Source organism: Quercus lobata, chromosome 6, assembly GCF_001633185.2.
Source record: "Quercus lobata isolate SW786 chromosome 6, ValleyOak3.0 Primary Assembly, whole genome shotgun sequence".
NCBI lineage: Eukaryota > Viridiplantae > Streptophyta > Magnoliopsida > Fagales > Fagaceae > Quercus > Quercus lobata.
The window spans coordinates 38,737,114-38,762,503 of NC_044909.1; the positions used below are offsets into that span (position 1 = coordinate 38,737,114).

Consider the following 25,390-nt stretch of genomic DNA (forward strand, 5'->3'; position numbering starts at 1 on the left):
ACAAAGATTGATAAAAATCACTTCCAAAAACATATAAAATGATCAAAAATCTTTTTGGATTAATCCATATAAGATTGAGCACACACACATCACATTTAGACAAGTACAATCTAACAAATGAATAAGACATTCATTGAACATTAGGTATGTGTGTTGTGTGTGTGTATCAAATGTGGAATAGTCCTTAGTCTAGAGTGAAGTTTCAATGATCAATTCAATCAAGTCATACACAACTAGAACTAAGTCAAGTGGTCTATCTCAATTATAGAAATGAACATATATGACCTCCCATAAGAAAATGATTATATACGATGAAGCTTTTCATTTGGCTTCTTTACAATTCATAACATTTTATCATTTTGAATCAAAACGTCTCATTTTGAGATTGATGCCTGAAATTTGTGATATTTCAATTTGATGAACAAGCTTTTGGCTTTTTGGGCATCATACATTTTTCATATAAGTCGCTTTCTCTTTTTCCTAGTCGAATACTAGTATATGCAATGGCTTTTGTAGCTCATTATCTCCTTTCATTTTGAGATTTACATTTATTGAGCTCTTTAAGCAATAAAAATAAAAGAGTAGGAAGAGATATACGTACAAGTCTACGCATGTATCAAAACCAACATGACTATTGACTAATCATTCATGACAAGCTTGAAGATCGATTTACAACAATCACACAAAAATGTCAAGATTTTTTCCACAAAGATATAAGTGCAAAAATAACAAGCTAAACTCGTAAATGCACAAAGTCATTTGTACAAAGGTACAATGCCAAACTCACATGTGATATGTGCTCAAACATATACGATCAAACTTTTTAAATTTTTCACTTTTTATGTGGTTTTGAATTTTTTACTCACACAAAACTGAAATATAAAAGTAAGATAAAAAACAAAAAAATGCAAGATGCACAAAATGCATGAAGATATGATATTTAATGCATGAAGGGTCTTACAAAGATCAAAATAATTAGATCAAGGACCAAAAGAGCAAAAGCTCAACCATAGGAACCCTTCCTCATCCAAACGGAACGATTGTTTGGAATGAGTGTTTCAAGAGAAATGAGACGAGGGTTGGAAGAATGAAAACCGGAGATGCACATAGTCAAGGAGTTAAGAGCATTAAACATTTTCTTTAACAACATGCTATTTTCACTCAAAACCGGTTTACTCTTTTTAGCACAATTTCCAAAAAACTCAAGTTTTTCTTTTCTTTTGATTCTTTTAAAAGCATGAAACTTAGAGCATTGAGGTCTTAGATGACCAAAGGCACCACAATGGTGACACACAATGTGTTTAGGTCCACTAGGCCTTTTGAGAAGGGATTTAGCAATATGGTTTTGTTCCCTCTTCAACTTATGACATTGAGGTCTTATATGACCAATCACACCACAATGGTGGCAAGTTGGAACAAACTTAGATCCATCCAAAACCTTAGGTTGAGACCTAAATAGAGGCTTTGACTTAATAGTCTTTCTCTCCATCTTTTGATTTCTTTTGTGTGGAGGAACGTACACCAATTTGTCCTTAGAGGTAGAACACACAATAGGCACAAAATCGGGTACCACAACATGATTGCAACAAATATTATCATCCCTTTTATTAATGGGTTCAGCAATCAAACACTTGACATGCATCTTAAGAGATTTAATTTCACATTTTAACTCATCAACAAGTTTGTTAGACAAAACAAGTTTAACATCCAAGTCCATATTCAAACATTCAAACTCTTTTAGCTTTTCAAGAGAATCTTTAGCAAGTTTTATATAATTCTCAACCAATTTGTTGGATTCATTGAGTTTAGCAATCAAATCATCATTTTCACAAAATAACTTGCTCAAATTCTTTTGAAACTTCTTAAAATTTTTCTTCAAGAGTTTGTCATTTGGAATATCAATAACATCAAATGATTCATGCAACATAGCATCACAATCATGAGAATCCACACTCATAGAGGTATTTTCACAAACACGTGACATGCTACATTTATCATCAACCAAATCATACAAAGAGGCATACAAAGCACAATCCATGGCAAATAAACATAAGGGGTCAAGGATCACACTTAGGTATTTAAACCACAACAAGTGTACCTACTCTGATACCAATTGAAAGTTCAAATAGTGTATAAAACACCCTTGAACGTTTAGACCCCCAATAACAAAAATACCAACTCAAGCTTTATGACAAACAATAAATGTGCGGAAAATGAACACAAGCTATAAACAGAATTGGAAAACAATCTAAGCCAATTAAAATCACATCCACAGCAGAAAATAAAAGGCAAAGATTAAGGGAAGAGAGATGCAAACACAAGGACAACACAACGATGTATTATCGAAGAGGAAACCGAAGCCCTCGGCGTAAAACCTCTTCGCTGCCCTCTAAGCAGTAAGTAATCCACTAGAAAATGTAGTTGGGATACATGAACAACAATGGACCCTCCAAGCCTAATCTACCCAGTGTACCTAAGCCCTCCAAACTTCTTACTCCAACAAGGTTGCGCCGAACCTATTTCTTTTCTAGCTTCCCGAATTCCGCTACTTAACCATAGCATCAACCAATGTGAAATTGGTTCCTTCCTAATTGCTTCCCAAAACACCAAACAGCCCTCTCACAGAAATGGATATGGTGAGAAAAAGTTTTGGTAAAAAGCCTCTCAAGGATTTAACAATGGAGAAGTAGAGAGTTGAACAATTTGAAGAGTCTCTTATGTGAAGATTGTGGATGAATCAATCTTGTTTTTCTCTAGGGTTTCTCTCTTAAAATTCTCTCTGGAAGCTCTCATTCTTTCGTGGGTATAAGGGGTATTTATACTAGGATGAGAATGGAATTTGAAGAGTCAGGTTTTTCAAAACAGGGCTGGCTCGCGGCTTGACTAAGTCGCGAGTTCTAGCCACGAGATAACTGAATGGCCAATTGTCCTATTTTGTCCTATAATACTGTAGCTAGCATGACGCTTCAACTTCTGGCATGCCTAGCACGTGTGCTGCTTCCGGCGGCTTGCAGCTGCAAGTTACCCGCGAGATCCAGTCGCGAGTCTCTGTTTTTCTTGCACACTCTTAAGCATTCCTTCACACTATCTCACTCACTACCTTTACAAGAATCCCACCTAAATACAAGGTTACTAATTGTTGAAATACAAACAAATTTGGCACGGAATAAAGCCAACAAGATGCTTGATTAAATTCAACCTTACAAAGAGTAACTATAGCTTAATTTGTACTGGCCTTTCTTGATTTGAAGGTGGTATGCAATAGATAATTTCTGATTAAAGTAGTTGTCTTTGTTTTATTGCTGAAAGAATAGTTTATTTATCTTCTTATGTTTCATATTTTTTTAGTTGGAAACTGTTCATATCTTTTTGTTCTTGGTATTTCAAAAAATGCAAGTCAATGAAAAGCAAACTCATTAGAGCATCAAATATTTTCTGTTTTTGAAGAGCAAAAATACATTTTTTAGGAACATTACATATACTCAATAGATCAACGCAAAATAAACTACACATCACAAAAACAAATTCTCCCATCGATAGTTTCTCTCAAAAAAAAAAAAAAAATCTCCCATCAATAATTACTCCTTTTGTCCCCTCCCCCTATCATTTCACGAGAAATTATTGTGTACTCTCAAAATACCATAAATACGTACTCCTTCCTCCCACATGAATGGTAGGTCCTACTAATTAAATTCATAGTGGGATCCATCATTCATATGAGAGTAGGAAGTATGCATTTATGGTACTCTGAGAGTATCTAATAATTTTCCTCATTTCACTATCCATCTATTAATTGCCATTGACCATCTATTACTCGACCATTAACTTTTTTTCAAATGGTATTTTTCGCTCAAACCAATTGTTTTTATACTTAATTCTTTTGTGTTAGTTTCAAAATTGCGAGTTCCTTATCAATTTAAGGCTCCAATATGGCCCCAAAAATTGGTAGTTTTTCACTAGCTATTTGGGGACAGTTTTGTGAATAAAAGTTTTTATTTATATAATTGTTTGAAATAATAAGATATATTAATGATTTTCAATACAAACCAAACAACATATAATGTTTTATGATTTACTTTTAAGGTCGCAACTAAATACAATAAAAAAAAAAAGTCATTTCTTAAAAATTCCATGAAAAAATATGAAGTACGTCAACTTTTCTTTTATTTATTTTGAGTAATGCTAACTTGCTATATAAGTATAAAACTCTTTTTTTTTTCCAAAATTTGCTAAGGGGGCTAGTTGTAATAATTGCAATATCTCTTTCACTTGAGACTTGAGTTTACCACAAACATTATTTTTATTAAAGTCCAGTTAATAAGTGTCCAAGTGCATTTATTAAGTTTGAATTTTTTTTTTATTGGTTGCAATTGATCAGTTTTTGTTGGGTAGTCGCACAACTTTTAATTAAAGAAGTATTTAATTATGGGTCTGGTTAAAGAGTGTCCCAAGGAATTTAATAAAGTTGATTTTTTTTTTTTTTATTCTAATCGATCAGCTTTTTTTTGGGGGGGGGGGGGGTCTTACATCAATTAGTTAAAGATGTATTTGTTTATGGATCCAACTATCGAGTGCCTTAAGAAATATTTTGAGGAGTCGCACATTAGTTTTTTTTTTTTTTATGAGAAGGAGTTGCACATTAGTTAGTTTGTTTAGACATTTTATTAACGAATATCTTAAGGATAATGATTAATGTGAATTTAATGCTTTATTAAATAATTTTTTATACATTTTTCAAAAAATAAACTCAAATGTGCAGGTATATCCAAAAAAAATACACAACCAAAGTGAATTTGTATATGTAAACCAATAAATCTTTAACAAGTGTATTTTTTTCTTAGAAAAATGTGCACTACAACTAATAATTAAGCACTTATTAATTCTTAACATAATAATAATAATTAAAAAAAAGGGGGCATAGTAAACCAATGCCCTTAAGAACTTGTAACAGTACCCTTTGTTTATTTGTTTTTTTTTTGCTTTCCAACGCAGCTAAGGTGTTTGGTTTAGCCAAAATCCTAAGTCAAAACTCTGTTTTCATCCATCAAATCTTAAAATTCGTGGATCCCACCTCTAAATTATGTGTTCCATTTAATTTTTGCTTTCGGTTTCCATAACTGTGTTATTAGGGTATTGTTGTAGATTTTTGGACTTATGTGGGACCTATTGTCATATTGTGTCTCTATCAAATCAGACCACCTCATCCACTCCCAGCGTCTCTCCCCTTTTTCTTCCTTCTCATTTGTATCTCTATTACATTGTCTGAACCCACACCCACCAGAGTATACCCATTTCATTGGTTTTTCACTTTCCTCCTCTCATTCCTCTTCTCATTTCTTCCTTTGCATCCGAAGATGAGTAGCTATCAGCAAGAGCATTTGAAACCCAACAACTCTAGCCAAAACCCAGAAGTCTCCACGAAGATATGATGCTGTGTAATTGGTTTTTTTAATAAAGTATTTTTCGAGTTTGTGCTAGATTCTTCTGCTCTCTTTTTCTCTTTCTTTTTTTCTTCACCCATTTCTTTTCTCAACTTTGTCTTGTTTCTCTCTCTCTCTTTCATTATTTCTTCTTTCAAGATCTGTGGTTTTTTTTTTTGGGTTTGTCTGGTGCTTTCTATAGGTTTATTTGTTTTAGTATTTGTGGGTTTTATTTTGGGTTGGTATGGTATTTTAATGGTGATTTCAAGCCTCTGATCTGATCTATGGGCGTAGAGTTCAGACTTGAAATGTGGTTGTGGGGTTTGGATTTTTGAGATGTGGTTGTGGGTGTGGGGTTCGGATTTGTGGTGTGGCTGTGGTGGGTTTGGATCTGAGATGTAGTGGTTATTTCTCTCTCTTCCTCTATGGGTTTATGTTTGTATGTTTAAGAGGGTTTTGATTTGTGGTGACCATTAGCTTCTTTCTTTTGGGGGAGAGAAATTAAGAGGAAGATGACAATTTCAGAGAGAAAATGAAAGAGGAGTGTGGACAGAAAATTTCGTGGGTGGACTTTTCAGGTACTGTTACAATTCTGATTTGTGGGCTCCAAAACCTTTGAGTTAAACTTGAGTTTAATTGTGATTTTGGCACAGTTTAAAAAGTTAGTTTTTTTAACTATTTAATTTATTTTTGCGGTTATTTATGAGTTTTATTGTACTTTTTGATACTATTTATAAGTTCTATTGTATTATTTTAATTACTTTTTAGCTTTATTTACAGTATTTTCAACCAAAATTTTTCAGTTTCAACTAAATAAGACCAAATGTTTGTTGAGTAAGCTAAGAGAAAAATAGAGAATAAGATATGAGATATGAGTTAGAAGTTTGACTCATGAGAATTGAGTTTTAAGAGCTGGGTTTTGAGTCTTCGCAAACCAAATAGGCCCTTATTAAATTCCTAATAGATATGCGAATGCACTTGTTAGCAAAAACTTTGTGTACTTGTTTTTGCTACTTCGCAATGCAATTGGGTCCCAATGTAGTGTGTCCTATTAAATTCCTCTTTAATGAATGTGTGAGTGCAATTGTTAACAAAAATATATATATATATGGTTACTTCCCAATGCAATGGGACCAATTAAATTCTTCAACAGATGTGCAAATAGGTGTATGCACCTATTAACCGCCCACCCATAACATAATAGTCACAAGTATAATGCTTGTAAGGTGTAGCGGTGCAAAGGTCGGAGTTCAAAACTTCAGGAATGAGTTTTACACGCATACATTAAGATTAGGCTAGAGTAGAATTCTATCTTAAATTAAAAAAACAAAAACATTTTCTACTATACACATATTAAAACTCAAAATTTATGAAAAATATTATATTACCTCTGTTGTTTTATTTTTGGTAAGCCATCCAAGGATCAGATATGTTTTAATATTGGTTATATTACCTTGAACGATGCTGTTGTTTGCCCCAATTTAGGCAAAAGATCTATGCATTGGTTTCCTTGACGTTGTAAATGAGCAAGATTACAAGATGGAGGAGGTGTTCCAACATCTACTGCAAAAATTAACGAGCTGGGTGAGCACATTAATAAGGCATGAACTAGAGTCATCAGTGAGTTAGAGCCACATGAGACTCTAATTCTAAAATGAGATTGTAATAATAATCCAATCCGATTGGCCCATAATAATTTAGTAGCAAGTGAGGTAGTGTTGATACTGTATTTTTTCTGGCCTTGTTGACATGACAAGTCAAAGACAAAAAAATCAAAAATATTGAAAAAGAGGGAAAAATCATGAATTACAAAGCCAAAAAGGGTAAAAATAAGTACTAAATATTTGAACAGTGAATCAAAAAGTCATAATGATTGTAAAATCCATTTTACAGCAATTAAGACCAAAACCCTAATTGGGTATGGTCAAAAAGTTTACTTTAAATCTAACCATTGGATCGTGTTGAATTTTGGACCGTCTCGTTCAAGAGAAGGGGAAGAGTGTAGAACCACCAAAAGAAGCACTGACTTTTCCTGCTCTCAAAGAACATTTGTTCCTCCTAAAAGTACCAGTTAATCAAGCTACCAGTCACTCATGTTCCTCCCACAGAAAAAATGATTGACGAAGACTTCACACAACAAATGGAAAGGGACATGCTACAAGCACTTTGAGCCAGTAGCATCTGGAATAGGTTCAACTCCTAAAGAAAGCTCACCCTTGACACAATTACTTGCCAAATTCTATTTTTAAGTCTCTAACATTATTGTTTGTAATATTAGAGTAGCCTTATATTCATCACAGCCTTTAACTTAGATGCCCTTAATAACTTATTGAAAATAGCAAATAGTCTCTTCAGTGAATCTTTTGGAGCTTCATCCTTCATATCTTGAGGCAACCTCAAGTCTTCCTGACACAACATATTTGCATACTTTAACATTGAAGCAGATGCTCTTAACAGACATTCATTAGAAGCTGCATGATACAAAATTTTGGAGCATGTTTATGAAGTTGCTTCAACTCCTATAGCTCTAGGAGCATGATAGGTCACATTACACTATAGCATACATTTGAAATACAATTCTCACACAATGATTATGTCATGATAGACTATAACTACATTAGTTATCAATTGACTAAAATCAGGGTAGTTTTATATTCAACTAGTCTAAAATCATAATTAGCTATCAATTGACAAAAATCAGAATCTAACTACAACAAAAACTAAAGATGACTCATTCTGTTTTTTCCAACTCCTATAAATACAAAATTATTTCTCCTTTCCAATGCTAAGACCCACTGTAAACATGAGTCAATTATGGCTCTACTTGGGAACTACGGCTCGGTTTCAGTCCGAAGCTCTGAAGCTCAACAAATTCCTCAAGTGATTTGCCATAACTGTGAATGAGAAAAAGACAGTCAGACAAAGACACAAATAGAGAGAGAGAGAGAGAGAGAGAGAGAGAGAGAGAGATTCATGTATCACTTTACTTACATAATAGAATCAGTGGCCATAAATTTTCTGGTAGCAAATTTAGATGCCCTTGATGGAGTAGGAGAATTCCCAACTAAACCATCAGACAATTCATCCAACTTGGGAATTTCAATGGAAGATTTCATCAACCATTGAGGAGCTCCTGCATATTGTAGGCAGAACAGTTTTAGCCTTTCCATTGTTCGTAATTGAAAATTTTAGCTAATAAGAATAATCAAGAAATACAACTTATCATAATTGAAAATCAAGTTCTCAACTATGGCATAACAATTTCAATTGTATTCCTCCTTTCAACAGCAATCTTCACTAGTGGTACTTAGTTCTCATTGTATTACTTCCAATTCTAAATGGACATTTTAGATTTTAATTCCAACTTCCAAGGTTGTTTCTTAATCGAAATCAATTGGCATCTTAAGTCAAAGACATCAGTGCATTAAAATGACTTCACTAGCAAAATAAGACAATTTTAGCAAGTAATAAATAAGCAGATTTCCATTGCATAACTTGCAAATAGAAAATTCAAGAGCATGAAACACTCAGGGTCCAAAAGCCCGAGGGGCAGAGAGTGAGAGACAAACCTAAAAAATTATATTGCAATTCTTCACATAAAGGGACTAACTCCCAGCAAAATTATATTGCAATTGAATTAAAAAAGAAAAGAAAAAAGTGTGTAATATTTGAGTCTGCGTAAAAGGAATTCTAGTCATAAATGATGCAATTTGCATGCCCGTCAACATGTTTATAATGAAATATAAAGCAAAAAAATCAACCAATATTGTGGTAGAGCCTTTCTTGATTTAACTACTGGAAATGGATGTTATACCTGAATATGAAGTGGATATATCTTATAAATTTATGGTACACCATAGGATAGTATAAAGTAGCATCATCTTGACATTTGAACCTTTGATTGAGAAGAGTTCAACCAAGGCGAAAAGTTACCCAAACATGCAGTGGATCAAAAAGCTACAAACATCTATCTAAGACATTATATTGGACACAAAGGTCTAAGACTGTTAACAACACAAAATCCTCGTATGCATGCTTAACTATATTGACATTTGACAGGTCATCTAGGACTGTCCCTGAAAAATATTACAAACTTAGAAGAAGAAAGGGAAAATCAAGAATGGAGGAAGTTTTTTTGAAAACAAAACCCTAAAGAACAAATCATGTAGTTCAAAGAAAAAAAATTTCGAGGTCTATAAAACTCACTTCCTCCTCTAAATCATTATCATCAGGAAAAAAAAAAAAAAATCTTGCTAATTTCAAGATAATTGAGTCTGCCTCATTTTAAAAGCCCAAATGACCTTTTCTGAAAATGAAAAGGTGAAATAAGAAATAACACACTCTACAAGTATGGACTTCAAAGAAGCACTATCCGCATTTTACCACACAACATGTTTAGTCCTCATGACAAGGATTTGGAGCAGCTTTGGTGGTATGTAAAGCAAGTCTAGGAAGTACTATATGTGTGTGTGTGTGTGCGTGTGTGTGTCTAATTGCATGGAACAAACAAGAACGACATCAATTGCTTCTTGCATCCGCTATGTCACTCCATCTTTCTTAGTACTGTCTATAATGATAATGACTAATGAATCAAAAAATGTCAATTGGTATTTTTTCTTATTCTCAAATATTAAAATTTCTCCATCTCAAATAATATATGGTTATTCAAGTTGCTAATATAATTATTTATCACAGACAAGTGATGTATCTCAAGGGCAATTGTAGTTTGGCCTGATGGCAATTCCACCCGTGGCATTTATCAAGAAAGAAAATTATATTCTCGTGGTTGGAAAGAAAAGCTTTTCCACAAATTTTTTGGCTTAGGATTGAGTAATTGACCATCAATTTATAAGAAGAGTTCACACCATAATACTAACAAGGTACCTACATCAAACAGATAGGGCATGTGTGTATGTGAGAGTGAGATCAATTAAGTTAATGTTTGGAGTTGAGTGGCTGTCAAAGGCATAATCTTGTATGAACTTATTGATGCTAACATCTAAAGACAACTCTCTAATATGCCAATATATGCATTCCTTGCACATTTTGTTGTTTCCAATCAATGACCTCAATACATTACCGCCATAAGTCATGATCTTAGCGTAGATTTAGGAAAAGCAATGATAAGAAATAAGAGAACTAATATACTGCTTCCATGTTGTGTTAATGGTCAACACTTGGTGAACAAAATTTTTCGGGAGAGATAATTAATGTTATGCAAGTTAGAAAGTTTAACCACCAAGGAGAATAGCCATCTAGAGATAAATTTATTTATTTAAATAAAAAGCATGAGTTACTTGGATATAAGGTTTTACCTGGCTCAGTAAGAGGTTAAGAACGGTGGAACCAGCAAAATTATTATCTGAAGCTTGAAGATTTCTGTATCACAGTGGACAATGCTTGCATAATTGCAATAGTAAATCTTGACAGGAAACTATAATAATTGACTCCTTGTTTGGAAATTCTTCCAAGTTGAAACTAGTGCTAAACTTATGCTACAATAGCCTGGCAAACATGATAAGAAATTTTTAAATGGCATTTAAGGAGCAATCATTTATGAATAGTACAAATAAAAAAGACACTCATAAAAAAATAGTACAGTCTCACAAACTAACACAAAATTGTCTAAAATGATTAAATAATATGTATGAATACTATCAATAGGGCAATTTTAACATGCAAAATTAACATTATAAATGCTTGATATTTTAAACCAACCATTGGTTACAACAAGAACAAAATCAACAAAAAGGGGGAAAAAAAGGAGAAATAATAAAAAAAATTTGGAATTTCCTTAAGTGACCTCTTCTCCACACTGTTTTTATGTACAAGATGGTAAAAGGCACACACATTGTTTATGTTGGATATAAAATCATTAATATTTTACTCATAACCATTTTTTACCTACTTCTGTACTAGGTATTCCAATAACAAGGTGAATTTTCAAGGTAATACAATTAAGAAACCACACATCAATGTTTTGTACAAATCAAATACTTGAAGTGAAATTAGTAAGATAGGCCATAGATTCTTAGAAAATTACTATAATTAAACTCAACACAGTAATTGAATCAACCATAATCAAACTAAACTTCAAGCAAACTATTTGGGAAATCAGAACTAATCCAATTAACTTATTTCAAAAGATATGCAAGCAAGAAAGAGATGAAATGGGTGTCCATGGCATCAAAATTACCTCCAAAGAATTTTAATAAGTTGGTGGATCCATAAGATATCCAAGATACATAACTATATTCTTCCAAATGATAGAAAATATGTTCACAGTTGCTAATAATAATAAAAACATTTTCTTTTCAGCTATAGAGATTCATTCTAATGTCTCAAAAATAAGCACATCACATATCATAGAACAAAGACTTACAGTTGTACCGATTGCATAAGTACAAATTACATCAACATAATAAGATACATTCAAAACAGTCCAAAAGGACAGAAAGATCAATTTTAGGCAGCCATAGTGATGAAGTTGTGGTGCTGCCATCCTTATTAATTCAAATATTATTAATAGAAAAAAAAAATTACATATAAATACCTCTGGTTTGTATATAAAGAAACTCTTCAACCAATCAAGTAGAATTATATTCTTCCATAGATCACACCTAAAGGCATTTAGGAAACCCAGTAACTTAATATTTGGCTAACCCGTCTTGCATGACCTACCAACCTAAAAAAGTATCATAGACTTGAAAGGTTCAAAGCAAAACCCCAACTCATTGTAACAGCACAAATGGTTTGCTAGACATTTCCCTATTATTTACTTTCAACACCAATAAATTCTCAGGCAATCTAGAACATTGTAGAGTTGAAAGGTTAACCAATAAGAAGGATGATTTATACACTTCTCACCATTTCAAATCTTGGTTAGAAACCAGGAAGTGCAATGAAGACTATACATATCTTGAGTTTGTAGTTTGTTTCTCTGAGCTCAAAATTACCATCTTGTCTTTACATTCACACATGTTAGGGGACTCATATTATTCTTCCTTTCATCTTTACTTTTTTTTTTTTTCAATTAAATTGTTGTTTAATAAATTGTATCCTTTTAATTTAACCAATTGGAAGATATAATAGAGAAGAAGTAGCATTCAAAGCAGGGCCAAACTTGGTTGTTTAAACATGATAATTCAACATCAAAAGCGAAGCAAAATTGAATATTCACATGACTTACAATGCATAGAAACTAGCTGGAGTGCCCAAGTGTAGCAGCAAAGGTCTGATTAACTAAGCCACTCTTGAACTGAGACCTACTCTTATTAATGAGAAAGCTCTCATACAAATGAAAATAAACTTAGGCTAATAATGAAAATACGGCATACAGCATGCTATTGCTCCCCCCATATGATACAAGTCATTCTATGATGTCCTTAGTCCTAACATAATCACTTCTCTATATAGTTTCTCTTTCTGATTGCTCCTGTTTTGTAAATTTCAAAACACTTGGTGAGAAATCCAAGTAGTTGATAATAAAACCATTCAATTATTATTATCTTTTGACATTGATTATTATTTTGTTAAGTGGACATTTTCATAGGGAGGTTTTTGTTATTGTTTGTTATTGTCAAGGAAGTTAATAAGTTATTTCCTTTTTCAAGGCATATAAGCTGCACTTTTGGGAGTATTTAGGGTACCATGAAAAAGAAAGAACATTGCTAAGGACCTGAAAACAACTTTTTGTTGCTCTTTGGGGCCATGTTTAACTTTGCCTTGAAGTGAAAAATGAGACTACATCATACAAAAATACAATTTCTCTATAGATTGTACAACAATATAGAGGTAACAGTCTATAGTAATGAAGATTTCCATCCATGAGAAGTGGAAGCATACAAGCATAAACAAATTCTTTTCGTATTTATTTGTATGTGAGTTTTTGTTGTTATATTATTACAATTTTAATGTGGAAATTGTTATATGAACCTATGAAATAAGCATCAAGTTACTATTAACCTTGATTTATTTGCTCATATATACTTAGAGATAACATATATAATATTATATCATGTTAATATGAAATTAATTGACATTTTTTGATTTATTAGTACTTAATAAAGAAAACAAATATGTATAATATATTAAAATAAAATTGTCAAACTTTCCTGTGCATAACACGGGTTAGCGACTAGTTCAAATAAAGACCTATCATCATTGATTGAACTCTCTAAAAAAAAAAAAAAACTAACGAAAGCAAGATTCAGCATATAAATGGAATTAAAAGTTTATCCCAACGGCAACTCCAAGCAAAAAGGTGAAATGAAAGACGAGTAGGCTGGCTACTATCTCTCTCTCTCTCTCTCTCTCTCTCTCTCTCTCTCTCTCTCTCTCTCTCTCTCCGCTTAAAATATTCAATAATTTTTTACCATCTACTCAATTACGCTGCACCTGCAGTGCACAAACGTCTTAAGTTAACCAATTGACTTACACTACATGCCTAGCATCGAAACGACATTATTTTGATTGAGAAAACCCAAACGTTTTCTTTTTTGAACTAACTAGCAATTATCTGTTTAGAAATCAAGAATATCCCCCAACTACACCCACAAAGGCCATACACAATAAAAAAAGTCTAACAACACAAAAAAAATATATATATATATTTATTTATTTATTTATATATATATCTCAAGGCATTTTTACAACATTCTTGTTTTTTGTTGTAGTGAATTTTCATATAATATTTTTTTTTTTTTTATTTAACCTTAGTTTGATATATGATCGATTAATACCTCAAATGTAGTGACATTTTGTTTTGATAGTAGAACAATTCTACCACGATAATGGCAACATGAGCACAACAACAACAATAAAAGGTTAACACTTGACAACTACGAAAAAAAAGAAAAAACACACTCACACAAACAAAAAATGTGATGGAGGAAGAACATCTACTAGCAGGCCCGATTAAAATTTTCACCTGGGCTTAGACTATATTAGCTACTTAAAAGTCCGGTCCAAATGAACCAGTTCTGAAGTGGGAAAAGGGGTATGAACATGTGTCATTTATTTGCTACGGCTACTGATTCTATTGAAATCTACAGCCTGTGGGCCCTTTTACTCTCCTCTAAAAATAGTTTGTTAAGCTGAACGATTACTCAACTTATCATCTATGATCTATGATTTGTACATTTCTATCCTTCAAATTTATCCATTGCTCTGTATGTCGTATTTTCATTATCATCTATGATTAAGATTTATTATCTATCAATTCCAACTGTACTAGAGAGGTATCATCAATAAAAATAGAGCAGAGAAGAAAATCAAATGGGCAAATGAAACAACGGAACTAAAGAAGGAGACAAACCTTGTCATAAAGTGTAAAAGAATTGAACACTCAAACGGAACTGACAAAGGAGAGAATAGTTCAAGGCTGTGCTCAGATGGAGGCATATTTCTATCAAATTCAATCAATATGTTCTGCTCTTCTTCAATGGTGAAGTCAGATTGGAGTCAGAATCATTGTCAACAAAGTAAGTCCCATTGAAGATGAACCCATATCAAACCCCTCATAACAAACATAGTAACTCCATCTCCATTATATGCATGATTAAACTCTTTACTTCTTCATACAGTCAAAAACTTATAGTCATATGCCCTGGTGTATCCTGTTAGTAATCTATACTTCATCAATTGGGTCTTTTTTTTTTTTTTTTTTTCCTCAAGCACTTAATCAATTTTTATGAGATGCTGTAAACTTAAATAAATGATACGATTAAATACGCTTAGAGGATTGCATAAAATTCATGGAAAAGAACTTGGGTACACTTCAACAAGCTACAAAAAATTCGGCTGTTACAAAGGCCAAGTAATACAACAAAGCCTAGTTAGTTGAAGGATATCACACAGCACTCGGCCTGGTTTGTCTCATTGAATTTTTCAATCTTGCAATCAAATAATCAATAAAAAAGTTAACATTCCATTTCATAGTAAAAGTTATAAAATAGCATGCCCAAGTGAGAAATAAAAAGGTCCAACCAAAACAATATAACAAAGAATTCTAATAAGATGAATTGTTGTTGCACCAGATTAGAGATCTCAGTAATTACTAATTCATACATGAAATGCTAAATGCATAAATGGATCAACCTAGAATTTAATACCATCCTTCTGTCTAGTTTCCACAATCTCTTTTAATTAAGATGTATTTTCCTTCAATTTCAACCGTACTGAAGAGGATATCATCAATAAAAAATAAAGGAGAGAAGATATAATTAAGGGTAAATGCTACATTGCAACTAAAGAAGGAGACAAACCTTGGCATATATATATCTCCCGAATTCAATCAATACTTTCTCCTCTTCTTTAATGGTAGATTCAGATCGGAGTCAGAATAATTGTCAACAAGGGTAGGGGCCATTGAAGACGAAATACTAGATTTTTGAGGACAACAGATACATTCTACTTTGACCCCCCACCTTCTAAGCTCTAAATTACGAATAGGTGGAATTAATCCATATGTAACCTCAACATGATTGTAATCAGATGGATTTGATTCATTCAACAACTTTTGCAATTTGAGATGTGATCTAGAAGATATCCACAATGTATCAGAAGCATCACGATATGGGGTAATAAAATTAATCAAAACTTTTTCAAAACCATTAATGGAGAGGTAAACATTAAGAACAGCCGGGGATGGACGCGGCACCGGTCCAAAAGCGAAATAGACAGCAAAAACATTTGGAAATTTGCGACCAACACGGAATGATATGGAATTTCCAACACTATGATGCTTGGAATTCAACCTCCTTGGAATCTCTGTGCCTGGTACCATAAAACTACGTTCATCCCCCCAATGAAAGAGGAACAAATCTCTACTTAATATGTCGCTTCTTTCTCCTTCACATAAAATTTCTCCAATCTGCATATAATTAGCAAATTCAACGAATTAAATTAAGAAAGAAAGTATAAAAAAAAAAAAATTGTTTTATTTTAAATTTTTTATTATAACTTGAAAAAGAGAGACCTGATTCAATAATCTGCTTGAGGATTGTGCATCTAATGATGTACAGCCCCTTGCATCTACACGTTTTATAAATTGTGGAAGCCTCAAAATTTGTCGTAGTTGCTTGCAACTTCGTATATCAAGGCATTCTAACGTAGTAAATCTGTGTAGGCTTTCAGGGATGCTAACAATATCAGTCCCAGATATACTTAGAACTTTCAATGTGGGAAAGTAATTGGGCTTCATCAAAAATTCTAATTCGATTCCACATTCATAGATATACAGCTCCCTTAAGCTTGGAAACCCATATACGGAAAGTCCATCAAAAAAATTACACGGTGGTCTCAATCTGGCAGTGTCAAAAGACAAGAACTCAAGCATTTGCAATTTGTAGGTGCTGTCTGGAAGATCCCTCAGGTTGTGGCAACCTTTTAACCATAATCCAGTAAGCTGAGTAAGATACCCGATTGATGAAGGCAAACCTTTGATGCCACTCTCAGATAAATGTAAATTCTCTAAACGTTTCATTTCTTGATGAATATTGGGGAATTTCTCAAGCATAGAGCAGTGCTCAAGATTAAACCCTTCGAGTGATTTCAACCTGAGGTTGTTTGGAAGATTTTGAAGACTCATACAGTATTGTAGGTCCCATATCCGTAGCCTATCAAGAAATCCAACGGACTCATGAATCGTAACTAATTTATAACAAAAAGAAAGGTTCAATGTCTCTAGGTTTGTGACACACAATTCATGAACCGTAACTAATTCAGTACAAGAAGAGAGGTCCAATGTCTTTAGGTTTGGAGCACACAATTTAGGTAATTCTGTAATGGAGTCACACTCCTGAAGATTGATATGCTTTAAATTTGTTAATTGGATACCCTGTAGATTAAAAATATGAAAATTTAGTTTTGCCAACATTCAAAAAATTTAAAGAAATTATAATTCATAAATACTAATAATCATACCTGCTTGAATATTGTCTCCATTTTAATGCGACTACTCCAACTCATATTGAGTGCAACAAGCTTTTGAGGACAATATTTAGATGGCCAAGAGGAAAAAGGAAATTTATGCCATTCAAGTAACCGTAACCCATTAGGGAGATATTGAAATTCTTCACAAATGTGTACATTTTCAACGAAAAGAAATTTAAGATTTTTCATCCTTTCAAAAGGTTCACCTTGCAATTTCATGGTTACTGGGTTAGGTGAGCGCAATATCATTGCTTGAATTTTATCAGTCCCCTAATTGAACAAAGAATAAAACAAATAAATTCGATTATATAATTTTTTAAAAAGCATAAAAATTTTGAAATTTAAAACAAAAAAATATTTGGAAAAATGAAAAGTGAAGTAAAAGAACTTGTACCATATTTCTAGTTAGCACTTCATAAGCATCCTCATAACACCATATCCTGCTACAATTTTCAGGGTTTTCAGATTCTTGTTGAACGATTTCCCTGCCCATTTGTTGTAACAAGTCATGCATCGACAATATGCCATATTCATCAACAGTTATGAGACACTTCTCGATAAGTTTGCAAATACCATAATGTGGATATAAATTGCAAGTTTCTAGTATATTTGTAACGTAATCCTCCTCAAATCCCTTAAAAAAACAAGCAACATTGAGAAAAATCTCCTTTTCAGTTTTTTCCAATCCATTATAACTTATTTTGAGCCTTTCTTGAATTTCTTGGTGAGGAATTTTTTTGTGCTTTTCTAATGCATTTTCCCATTCCTGTATACTTTTTCCACACAAATCAGAACCTATTATTATTAGTGCTAATGGAAGACCATTGGCATAATGTATAATTTGCTTTGCAACTTCTGCATAGTCTTTCCCTAGTTTATTCATTCTGAAGGTGTGTAGGCTGAAGAGTTCATGAGCTTCACGTTGATTCAATTCCTTAACCTCATAAACTAGATGATCTTTTCCAAAAGTGGTTAGCACTTGTTTGTCTCTTGTTGTTATAATAATTCTACTTCCGGAACTAAACCAATCATAACTTCCAAGAAAATTATCTATTTGGTTCGATTTATCCACGTCATCAAGAATTAAAAGAAGCCTTGTATGACAAAGCCTATCCATTATTAGTTCAATTCCTTTGGGAACACTATCCACCTTTAAATATGGGCCTTGTAATATCTTAGAAAGAAGTGTCTCTTGTAGTTGGATTACACCATTGGTTGTCCATGACTTTTCTCTAACATTCTCTAGAAAGCAGCTCTTATCAAACTGATCAAAAATTCTATTATAAACTGCTTTTGCAATTGTAGTTTTACCTACTCCCCCAAGACCATGAATCCCTAGCATGCGAACACCATTTGACTTTGTATCCAAAAGCAATTCTATCTCCTTCGCACGAGAATCTATTCCAACTGGATATTTAGCGACAAATAGTTGTGTTCGATTTGATATGGTACTTGATATCTCTTTTATAATTCTTTCGATAAATTGAGTTTCGGATTCAAAGCAACTGCCAAGCACAAAAGCATAAGAAGCACTTGATGTGTTAGACTATACGAAAATCTATACTATAATCAATCAATATATTACTAAAAGCTGAAGCGTAGTGTTTAATGTTACTATACTCACGTTGAGCCACATCAGCATCCACAACATTATCCTTTTTCTTTCCAATTTTTCTATAATTGTTTTTTAACTTTTACTTTTTTTTAATAATTGCACTTTCTCCAACCTTTCTCATGCCTTTACCTTTTCATCTCCCCACTATCCTTAACATTAATATCACTTTTCATCTTTCTTTATTTTGTCTCTTCATCTTTCCCTCCCTTACCTTTTCATCTCCTCACTGCCCTCAACCTTAATCTCACTATTTATCTTTCCATTCAACTTCCTATATTTTGTCTCTTCATATTCGCACCATCTTCTATAAATTTGTTATTCTCTTTTCCATTCTTTGTATAGTTTTCCATCATAGAAAGGTTGTTTCTCCCTCCCTCTCCCTCTCTCTCTTTCTCTCTCTCTCTCTCTCTCACACACACACACAATAATTTTTGGAGTTTTTTATTTATTTATTTATTATTTTATTTAGTTTTGTGTTTTAAGTTTTTTTGTTCTCTTTGATTGTTAAATATTATACTATTGCGTTATAAAAAAAATTTAAAAAAGATAATATATAAGAATATAATATATATTATTCTATTACATAATATGATTTGGGTAATTTGGTGTTTATTGTTATATATTGTTAGGTTCTAAAGTTTAGGACTTAATGTATTTTAGAACTCTAATGTGTAATGTTGGCAAACCATGATCAAAACAATGTGTTTAGAAGTGTTTTAAACTAGCTCAAAGTTGTATGTCAATGTAAAGTTGGAATCAAGTGTAAAGCAGAAAGCAGTGTGACTTTCGGCCTAGCTCGATCGATCGAAGCTTAGGCTCGACCGATCGAACGTCGGGCAGATTGCTTTTCTGCAGATTCGTCCAACTCAGCCCTATGTGTTTAAAACATTTTTTAAGGTTTCCTATTTGTCCTAAGTATAAAAGACAAACCCTAGCCACGTTTTAGTGTTGCTCATATTGCGGTTTGTGTAAATTTCTTGTGAGATCTAGAGGAGCTTTCCTTTACACAAACTTAGGATTTTCTAGGAAGAGACATTCTCTAAACCTTGATGATCAAAACAGTTGCTGCCATTAAAGCTTAAAGAATACACAAGCGGGGGTGCTTATAGCTGGTGGAATCCAAAGAAAGAAGGAGTTCGTGGATTCGGAGTTTGCACGTAGTCGTGTCAGTAAATTCTACTGGTTGGTAGCATTAGGAAGTCGAGCGGGGGTGCTTGTAAGTCCTTTTGTATGAACTTCGATTCTTTCTGATAGTGGATTCAAGTTTACCTTGAGGATAGCTAGGTCAAATCCTCCCCAGGTTTTTACCGGTTTGGTTTCCTGGGTGATCATATCGTGTGTTATTTATTTTCCGCTGCTTTGCATGATTTGATCTTTATTATTGTGATAACCTAGACTTGTTAATCTGACTAAGTAACAACTTGGCTAATTAACTAGGTTTAGCAATTGTTTGAAGGGGTCTAAAAACTGTCATATATATTATACTTTTACTTTTTTAATCTTTTCATCTTATGTTATTCAATATTTAAACTCAGTCACATCCTCCATATAATTAAATTATTTATATTTTCTTTTTTTAATTAAACATATAATATTTTGTTTAAATTTAAATAAATTAAATTGTACTCACTTTTTTTAACATTTACACTTTCTCTAACCTTTCTATTTCCCTTTACATTTTCATCTCCCCACTACCCTCTCTCTTAATATCACTCTTCATCTATCCCTTTATTTTGTTTCTTCTTATTGTTATCCTTTTCGTATAAATTTGGCATTCTCTTTTCCATTATATGTATAATTTTTCTTCACAAAAAAATTGTTTCTCTCTCTTTCTCTCTCAATTTTTGGTGATATATATATATATATATATATATATTGCATCTCTGCTTTAGGTTGTGAAATTTTTGTGTTTTTTAGAACTCTACTTTAGGTTGATGCGATTTAATTGTGTTTTAGGTTTTTTTTTTCTTTTTTTTTTCTTCACTTTGGTTGTTAAATTTTATCATATTGCATTGTAAATAATTAAAGATGGTATATAAGAATGTAATATTATAATATTACATAATATGATTTAAATAATTTGGTATTTATTTAGAGATAATTAATTTGGTGTTTATTGTTATATCTTTTATTTTTACTTTTTTTCTTTTCATATTATTTTATTCAACATTATTATTATTATTGTTGTTGAATTAATATATTAGATTTTATATTTTTTTAAAGTCAATATATTAACTTGAAAGAAAATGAAAAACCAACTATTAACCAATAATAACTAAAACAATAATATTATCACGCGCAATGCGCGGGTCTATGACTAGTATATATAATACAGGAAAAGTTTTATTTTTGATTGACCTTGTAGAATTTTTTTCACATACGCTTACGATTTACAAGGCCACACAAATATATATGTATATATATTCATATGAATTTTGGTCATCTCCTAATTGTAAGTGGTGGACACTCACTTTCATATGAATGTACCACTTTTCTATTTCACCCACAATCAACCCTTTATAGTTGTAGTAAAAGTTGTGTTCCTAAACTTTTTCCTCAATTAAATTAAGCACCCAACTTTTGAAATGCTTTCTCCCACTTTTCACTCTTTTCCCCTTTCCTAGAATTTGTTCTAAATATTTTCCTCTATACTAATGTTTATTTATTTATTTACTGTCATATTCTGAAATTGTTGCTTGGTAACCAATTAAGGATGCGATTATGAGATTTTTCTCCTTCCCAGCATGACAGTATTTCAAAACCATATCAAAATGTAAACAGAAAGGGAATCAGCAAAGAGGAGGCAATCTAGAGTGAATCTATGGGTTATCTCTTGTTTATTTCCTACTTAGTAAATGGACATAAAATTGAGAGGTGAAATCATTTACCTTGAAGTGTATATCCTTTATATATTAATTTAGATATGAATGCTCATTTACTTATGTATGACGAATTTGAAGTTTTAACATGTGCTAATTTTGAGTATACAATGCAAACCCAGTGGTCTATGGGATTACAAGTTATATATATAAAAAGTAAGTGAGTAACAAAAATATTAAGAGTAATTGTGTTTCATGTTATGGTAAAGGAAATTACTAATTATTTAATTACTAACAATTGAGGAAACGTGTTTTGTGATTTTAAATCATGGAAGTATGATTATGATGAGATTTTTATGAAGTTAAGAAGTTCTCAAGTCTGAGGTTTTTTCAATAGATAATGTTTAAAAAAAAAAAAAATCTTTATCTAAAGAAAACAATTGTGGGTTCTAGGCTTCCAACTAGCTCAATTAGTAAAGTATTTTATTATCAAATAAGAGATCTAAGGTTCAAATCCCGCCTATACTTAAAATCAATCGGTGTCTTGGCTTGATAATAAAGGGCAATTATCATGAAGCGAACTCTATAGGATGAAATTCTATCTTATCTAGCCAAAAAAAAAAAAAAAAACATTTTCTAAGGAAATTATTTTTTGAATCTAACGAGATATATCTTTAGAGAAAGTATACAAATTATTTTTCAAAGCTCTGTCTAAAGATTTTTTTCTTTTGTAGAGCTCGTGAAAAATTGTGGGTCTGTTTGGATTGAACTTATTATTGCTGAAACTGAAAACTGAAAACACTGTAGCAAAATAATTTTTAAATGTGTGAATAGTGTCGTGGGACCCATAAACAGTACATAAACAGTACATGAACAGTGCGTGAACAGTATTTTTTGTCTCCTGCACAGTGATTTTACTGTTCACGTGCAGGGGGAAAAAAAAAAAAGCATGAAAACGAAGCCTAGTTTCAGCCACTTTCAGCCCAAAACAAGCGCTCACTGTGTGTACATGCTCAAAGAAGTTTATCTCGAAGTGTATTCACTTATTAAGAAAATTTTCTAATTTTCATGTATTTATGCATTCTTTATAACTCATACCACCTATCCCCTTTTATTGACCTCTGTTAGCTTACCTTCTTTATAAAAATAAAAAAATAAAAAATCAGTGAGCAGGTTTTATGCAATAGAGTAGTAGCTGGAGCCTTAGTTGAGTTTCATAAGAGCTAGTTTTATTTTCATTTAGTTTTTACTTTTTTTTTTAGTAGTTTCGCACTTAACTTGGTAGAGATGTTTGTATTTATGAATCAATATTTGAGCGTTGGAACTTTTGACGTAATAGGGGGTTTCAGTGTGTGAACTTGTGGTATATTCCAAATTGATGATGTTTGTTATTATTTGGAGAAAGATATTAGATAAGCTATTTATCAACTAACAAATAGATAATTTTTTGTTCACAGGTTTACTTTGGTTCATATTAACATCAGGCTTAAGCTTGGTGTTGACATGTCAGTCATGGTTGAAAATGTGGAATTCATTTGGATTGCGAGTCGTGACAAATTTTTTTATTATAAAAAATATCGTATTCTGAAATTTTTGTTTGGCAAGTGATTATGGATGTGATTGTGACTTTTCCTCTCTCTTAGCTTCTCAAAAAACCAAATCAAAATCTATTATGGAGAAAGGAAGCAGAATAGAAGAGGCAATCTAAAGTGGATCCAATGTTTCTCTAGTCTCTCTTGTTTATTTCCTATTTAGTACATGGACATAACATTGTAAGGTGAAATCATTTACCCTTCTAGAAGTATATATCTTTCTGTGTTAATTTAGAAATCAATATTCTTCTACCTACGCATGATGAATTTGAAATTTTACCATGTACTAACTTTGAGTATGCAATGCAAATCCTTTGATTATTTGGAATTAAATGGTGATAACAAAACTATGAATGTTTTATACTACAAGAAGGCAAAAAAGTAGTAATAGATACATACCCATCCTTGTAAGAGAATCCAGCCAAATCAGTTGCTTTGGTTAAAGCTTCCCTCCAACTCTGAACCTTATCTCTGTTTTCTTTTTCTTCATGTTTAGTTAGTGCAATCTGAAACTTTCCCTCTTGTTTACATACTTCTGATGGATTTACTTTGTAAAAAACAGGTAGAACAAGTTGGCCAAAATTCTTACACTCAAGAATTTTGACAAGTTCCTTCAAACACCAAGTTGAAGATGCATAATTTTCAGAAAATACAACAATCGAAATCATTGACAATTCTATCGCTTTGAGAAGCTCCGTTGAAATTTCTTCTCCTCTTTGAAGATTATCATCATCAATAAAGGTGTTAAAACCTTTGTCACATAAAGCCTTATATAAATGACTAGTAAAATTATAGCGAGTATCTTCACCTCTAAAGCTCAAGAAAATGTCATACATGCATTCGGCAGTGGAAGAAGAAGAGCCTCCTTGGTTGATTTGCAGAGCCATTGGAATCTATGAGCAAAAGAATTGAGAAAATATGGAAGAAGAAGAGGAGAATGAAAGAAAGATGTGACTAAATGGAAATTAAGAGGGATATGAGTAAAGAAAGCATAACGGACTATGGAAACAACCTTATTTATAAATGACTGGTAGTGTCCATAAAAGTAAATTCCCCTATTTAGTCTTGTTGTGAAAATTGGGTGAAATAATTTGTTAACACAAGGTTAAAAAAGAGAGAGAAGAAAATATGACACAAAGAATTTTACGTGATTCGTCAATATGCCTATGTCCACGAAAGGCGACAGAATAAATTTTCACTATAATTGTGGAGATTACAACAATGACTTGAAGACACTCTCACACAAACCCAAACCCCAAATACACCCTTGGTTCTCTCACAAGTAAATAGAGAACACCCTATTATATTTAGATAAATTGCAAGACACAACTTCTTAACTCTGGTGCACACACAGAAGAAGTTATTTTGCTATCTCCCTAGCTCACGTAGGAACTCTCCTTTTTCTCACACAGCCCTATTGCTCTCAATTGCTCCATCTTGCTTTTATAGCCAAGCTCCAGCCGAAATACCAAATTTCAGCACACTAGAGACTTCTATTGCTAAGGAAGTCAACAATAGTGGCTAAGCAATTTATTGCTTAAGAATTCATTCAATTCGGCTAGCACACTCCTTGACAATTCATGAATTCAATGAAGTCACATATTTCGGCTGCAAGTCAAGTGTTCTAGACCAATGGGAATGCAAGACTTCTATCAACCAAGAAGTCTAAAATTTCGGCCATACATGAATATTGGTCAAGTCGATTTTGTTTCCTTAGCCGAAATGTTAATCCACCATCATTAAAATTCAAGCCATTTCAACAAGTCTTTACACGAACTTTCGATCCATGACTAACAGTGTCCCTAAAAGTGACCGACAATCGCACGCGTTTTCAGTTTTCAAATCCAAAGTGGGAGCATATGGGTCCGTTTGGATTGAACTTATTGTTGCTGAAACTGAAAACACTGTAGCAAAATATTTTTTAAATGTGTGAATAGTGTCGTGAGACCCATGAACAATGCGTGAACAGTACATGAACAGTGTTTTTTGTCCCCTGTACAGTAAAATCAC

General features: G+C 32.5%; 1 protein-coding gene across 1 annotated transcript; it reads right to left on the reverse strand.

Moving 5' to 3' along the window:
- Positions 1-14,862: 14,862 nt before the first annotated feature.
- Positions 14,863-24,771, reverse strand: LOC115994160 (probable WRKY transcription factor 19). Its single transcript, XM_031118223.1, has 6 exons — positions 23,780-24,771; positions 17,749-17,839; positions 17,346-17,624; positions 16,399-17,259; positions 15,686-16,293; positions 14,863-15,037 (listed from the first exon to the last, which is right to left on the reverse strand). Exons 1-5 carry the CDS (start codon positions 24,265-24,267, stop codon positions 15,715-15,717), a joined length of 2,298 nt encoding a protein of 765 aa, XP_030974083.1. The 5' UTR covers positions 24,268-24,771; the 3' UTR covers positions 14,863-15,037; positions 15,686-15,714.
- Between the last annotated feature and the right edge of the window lie 619 nt (positions 24,772-25,390).